This window comes from Onychomys torridus, chromosome 12 (assembly GCF_903995425.1).
Source record: "Onychomys torridus chromosome 12, mOncTor1.1, whole genome shotgun sequence".
Classification (NCBI taxonomy): Eukaryota; Metazoa; Chordata; class Mammalia; order Rodentia; family Cricetidae; genus Onychomys; species Onychomys torridus.
Genome location: NC_050454.1, coordinates 35714922 through 35720921, shown reverse-complemented (window position 1 = coordinate 35720921; position 6000 = coordinate 35714922). Strand labels below are relative to the sequence as shown.

General features: G+C 44.0%; 1 protein-coding gene across 1 annotated transcript in view; it reads left to right on the top strand.

Moving 5' to 3' along the window:
* Positions 1–2299: 2299 nt before the first annotated feature.
* Positions 2300–6000, top strand: part of Lnp1 (leukemia NUP98 fusion partner 1) — a 19219-nt gene continuing 15518 nt past the window's right edge. The window contains exon 1 of the mRNA XM_036203113.1: positions 2300–2664. Coding sequence (XP_036059006.1) covers positions 2503–2664 — 162 coding nt within the window. The 5' untranslated portion in view covers positions 2300–2502. The remainder of the gene's footprint in view (positions 2665–6000) is intronic.

The window sequence follows — 6000 nt, the reverse complement described above, 5'->3', positions numbered from 1 at the left end:
TCAAAAGCAGTGAGGGCAGGAACTCACACAGGACAGGAACCTGGGGGCAGGGATGGATGCAGAGGCCATGCAGGGGTACTGCTTACTGGCTTGCTCCCCATGGCTAGCTCAGCTTGCTGTCTTCTAGAGCCCAGGACCACCAGCCCAGGGCAGGCATGGCATCACTCACAATGAGCTAGACTCTCTTCCCATCAATCACTAATTAAGAAAATGCCCTAGAGGCTTGCCTACAGCCTGAGCTTATGGAGGCATTTTCTCAACTGAGGCTCCCTTCTCCTTGATGACTTTAGCTTGTGTCAAATTGGTACAAAAATAGCCAGTACAGCATCTCATACCACACAGGGAAAGGTATTCACAGATGTTACACACTCACGTGAATATCTCAGAATACATTTCAGGAGCCATACAACCATTCTTCTCAACTCATCTTGTGTTCAACAGGGCCCTGTTTTGGTACCAATTTTGCTGTCTTAACTTTATCTACAGAAATGTAAACATCTATTTGTAGTGGGTAGCTCTTCCAGCTTTGACCGGGAAGTACTATCCCTAGTGAGGCTTCTGGTAGCTGCCACGCCTACCTATGACCTGCTCCTGGAGCAGGGCCAAGATGGGAGCCCTTAAGACCCAAGGTCTAGATGTGCAGGCCTTCTTGGTTCCTTGTGATCCTGGATGGTAGACCAAGCAGAGTTCTCTGGAGAACTCTGCTGAACTACATCTCACCTCTCCCATATCCTGTAACCAACCCCTTTACTGGCTGAAAGTTACCCCAAAATAAACCTCCTTTTAACTACATGGAGTTGCCTTGTTTACTCCCCACAATATCTATTCAACCCAGTTAGGACATTGATGTAAGTCCAAAGAAATGATGATAACAAGTACAGTTTGGTGAAACAGTGAGTTTATCAGAGTTACATACAGGAAAACAAGTGAGGGGTTACTAATAGAGGCATGGGTGATTCAAAGACAGCTGTCAGTAGAAAGCCCAGCCCAGCATGAATGATGACTCATGAAAGCTTCATCCATGGAGCTTCCCTGTACAATTTACAGGCAGCTTGCCAGCCAGAAACTGCTTTCCTAGTATTTGTAATTTACTGCTTTGTCACCTTCTACAAGGACTTTGAAAATGTCTTGTGACTTTGAGGGGCTCCCTGAGCCTTGTAAGTTCCAGGTGCTTCCTGAGCCTTGTAAGTTTTGTTTACTTCCTAAGATTGAGGATCCTTCATCATCTTCCAGAAGGCATCATTTCATGTGTAGTTATAGCTATATAGCACTTACCTTAGGAAGAATCAAAGACAGGTCCACACAGAGTCACATAGTATAAACTACGCTCTAGGAATATCAGCATAACTTTCAAGCCCGACTCCAGCTCCAGGAAGAATATCCATATGGCAACTGATCAGGAATCCCTCTCTTTGAGGCTGCAACATTTCCTCAGAGCTCTTAGAATACCAGCAGGAAGACAAAAAAGGTTCATGGTTTAAACTTGGCTATGGTGCTTAGCTTAGCAGTAATTCAAGTTTGGACAAATGATGATCAATTGGAATCTCAGTTTCTTCATCTACAAAGTATGATTTAAGGCTCTCAATTACAGCATTGTTATAATGAAAATCACATTTCTAAAATATCTGTCTTCAGATGTACTGCAAAGTATGAGTTCTGGAAATGTAGTTTTTTTAATTTTAGAAAGAATAAGAAGACTCAGAGGTTACAAATTTGTAGAAGTTTTATGAAATAAGCCAGATGTAGCAAACTTTTCAAAGAAATATGGATTGGAAAGGGTTAGCAGGAGCTTTCTTGGATCCTGAAAATATCTGTGATTAGCTAGTAACAGTGGTAGCATAAGAGTATACTTACATAAAAAATTGTTAAGATATACACTTAAGATTTGTATATTCTACATATATGTCACTTATATATATGTATGTACAAATAATGCTCCAATAAAAAAAGCTATACAATTTGACTTAGAGACAAATGTTTTCTATATCATTTTTATTTATTAGAAAGACATCCAGCTTTAGACACGAGATGCCAACAGCTACCTTGCAAGCTCCAGTTGCCTGTCTTTTGGATGTGGCCCTCTTTCAGCCAGCCTGGAGCTGACAAGCATATTGTGAGGGTCACGCTTCATCACCATTGACAGCTGGAGATGCCACCAACATGCCTTTGGCAGAAAGGCTCACAGAAAACCAGGCAGTGGACTGTGCTGCCTGCCCTTAGGCTGTGAGGCACAGCCCTGGAAACAGGAGGATTAAACAGCCTCTCAATTTAAAGAGACAAGGGGGAGGGAGTGTGGGCTGCACAGTTTATAAATAGACATTGCTCCAGGCTGCCTGATGATGAAGTGGTTGTTTGGTAAATTTTTCTTTTTTGAGGATGCCATTATCAGAGACCATTCCAAACACCAGTTTCTTTTAGTGTTCTGGGTGGGATTCACCAAAGCCTGGGTTATATATCTGTCAGTTTTAGGGGCAGGCCTCTAATATTTTGAGTCACATTTCCATGGAGCACAGAGATGATGATGATGATGATGATGATGTGTCTTTTGCCAAATGGATGAGCAGCTTTTGGGGTCACAGCTGGAGAGAAAAGGATGAGCGAGGACTCCGGGACCACCACGGACCACAAGAAGCAAGCTACAGGAAAGCCTCCCTGCCCTGCCCAGTGAGTGACCATAAAGTCAGGGGGAGCTGGAGTGGCAGGGAGTGGGGGTATCTTAGAGAATATTTGAGTTCTTTGGCTTAAATTAATGTTTCCAAACTTTTCCATTCTTATAAAAAAATTTCTTTATATGTGTTTGAGTTGTCCTTTTAAAGGACTTGTGTTTTAAGTTTTAGGTAATGGTTTCTTCATTTTAAGTCACCTAAGATGTCTTGTGTTCATTGTTCCTGATAAATCAGAATTCATACCACTAAGTGACAGAATTTAAGCCAAAGGAGAGGAATTTGTAGTTGTTCTGTGTAGATGTTATGGGTCAATGTGTGATTTCTAATTTTGAAATAGTGCAATTAGCTCATGTAGATGATGGCCTTTAAGGGACCGGAGATTCCACACAGCAAATCACTGCCTTTGATAAATATAATACACCTTTTCTTTTGGTTGCCATTGCTTATATGATTAGAGATGGAACAGCCCTCAAACCCTTCCCATAGCAGCACAGGCAAGGAATACAATGCCAGAGGAAGCTCCCAGGAGCGGGTGGGCAGGCTGGGCCAGGTTAGGACTTCCCTGCAGATAGCTGGCACATTCCCTTATTCAGCTGCTGTGCTGGAAGGCTCCACATACACGTCATCTACTTCACAGGTACAGTGCAATGACAATGCCATTTCTTTTACTCAAGGCACTTAGAATTCCAGCTAGTAGAGACAGCTTACCAAAACCGCTTCTTTGCCAACCCCAGAGCAAAGTAAGGTTGTGGATAAACCTATCTAAGGTCCGTCTCATCGTCCCAGATCCACAATGGTTGTGAAGTGTGCCAGGGAATTACTTCTGCTGCCATTGATCAACAGCTTGAGGGATGAGGCTTCTCTGAGACACAAACATTTCAAAATAAGCCCCTTTCCACATGAATGGTCAGTGACAAAGGATTAGTGAGAACACTTCTTCACTTCCATTTCCTCAGAAGAAGAGAGGCATGGGACCGGCCCCTCTCTGTGAGACTCAGCTCCAGCCTTCCACATCTTGGTTTTACAATACACACCTGCATGGTGTGCTCTCATGTAATCTCAGCACAATTCAATGTTTCAGACAAAATGAGATTTTCAAAATCTTTGAAGCAGGAGTACAGTTAGTTTGAAGCTTCCAGGTATAGGAACCTGGCAAAGATAATGAGAGAAAAATCTGTGATTTACTATTTATTGCAATAGCTGCCTAGAGTCATAGGGGGTGTGAAAATTAAAGAAACAGTCTGCTTTACAAAGTATAGCTGCCAAAATAAACAAGTTCATTATACTTTTAAATACATGTAATCCGCTTCACTTAGAAAATTTATGGTTAGCCTGCAGGGTTTTTTGGGGGTGTTGGGGGGAACCACAGATTTATTGTCAACAGCATTTCTCAATGTATTTTTCTGCTTCTCTCTAATTTGACCATTTCCTTATTTTAACCTGGCTAGAGTGTCCAAAGAAATAATCCATTTTGTAATTAACAAATGAGCATGCGTGTATGTACTTTAAGAGACAAAATGTGGAATAAAATTTAAAATCTGAGTGACAGAGAAGAAATCAGAGGACACAGAACCGACATGGCCAGAGTTCCAGAAAACAAGCCTGCTGCTTCTCCTTCATTTAAATCAATAATGCTGATTTTTGGTAAATCAAATCTGTGTTTTATCATCAAAACGTGATAGAATTTTTCTCATTTTGGATTAACATTGTTTTCAATTTTCTTTTAGAATTAGTTCCTAGAGAACTTCATACAATGCATTTTGACCATATTTGCCTTCTTTCCCGTCTCTCCTGGCAGATCCACCCACACTTCCCTCCCACACTTCCCCTCCCTCCCACACTTCCCTCCCACACTTCCCCTCCCTCCCACACTTCCCTCCCACACTTCCCTCCCTCCCACACTTCCCTCCCACACTTCTCCTCCCACACTTCCCTCCCTCCCACACTTCCCCTCTCACACTTCCCCTCCCTCCCACACTTCCCCCCCCACACTTCCCTCCCACACTTCCCCTCCCTCCCACACTTCCCTCCCACACTTCCCCTCCCTCCCACATTTCCCCTCCCTCCCACACTTCCCTCCCACACTTCCCCTCCCTCCTACACTTCCCCCCCCACACTTCCCTCCCACACTTCCCCTCCCACCCACACTTTGTGTCTCCTTTGCCCCCCCCCCCCCGTCAAGACCGGTTTGCAATTTCTGCTGCTCAAATGTTCTTGGATGTGTGGCCTTCCACTGTAGCTTGGTCAGCCTATCAGAGGCTGCACTATTAGAGAAAACTGGCCTTTCCTCCTCCAGCAGCTAAGAATGGCCAATCACTACTTGACTAGGGGTGGGATGCCATACGCCACCCCCCCCCCCGGGGATTTGGTTTATCTTGAGCTTTCACAGGTTTCTGCATGTTGTCATAACCACTGAGCTCATATGTCAGTTTCTCTGATGGGACCAGAGGAAACTGTTTCCTTGTGGTCATCCACCACCTCAAGCTCTTAAATTATATCTACCCCCTCTTTCACAGTGACCCCCGAGCTTTTGAAGGGGGAGGTGTGGTATATATGTTCTATTTATGGCTAGGCCTTCTGAAGTCAACTATTTCTGTGTTGATTATCATCTACCGCAATCAGAAGCATCTCTCATGAAGGATGAGGGGGATGCATTGATCTACGGGTTTAATGATAGGAGTTAATGATTAATAGTAATAGATTCTCAGCTGGGCGATGGTGACGCATACCTTTAGTCCCAGCACTCGGGAGGCAGAGGCAGGTGGATCTCTGTGAGTTCGAGGCCAGCCTGGGCTACAGAGTGAGGTCCAAGACAGGCACCAAAACTACACAGAGAAACCCTGTCTCAAAAAGCCCCCCCCTCAAAAAAAATAGTAATAGGTTCTCTCCTAGGTTCTATGGTCAATTGGTTCCTGTCCCAGTAATGGAACTGGGCATGATTTTCTTGCTGAGTGGGTCTTAAATCCAGTCAGAAAGTGGCTGATTCACTCCACTCCTGCATCAGTGGATGTGTCTTCCAGGTCAGTTGTTACTGCAGCTCATAAGGAGAAACATCTGGGGAAGACTAATGGTAGTTGTTCTTCTTCAGCAGCGTGACTTCTGGCACTGTGAACAGCAGCCAGTAGGGATATCGCTGCCAGGTTAGTTCCAGCTTGAGGTCTCTGTAGTCTAGGTCTCAAGTATGTGGTGTCCTTAGCAATAGGGCCTTCCTGTCAAGTTCTGGACAACACTGGTTTTCAGGTTTTGTGTTTTGTTTTAATGAATGAAATGCATTCTCTCATTCTCTGTTTTCTTCTTTCCCACTGCTCTCATCAAAACCTCTTCCATCTCTGCA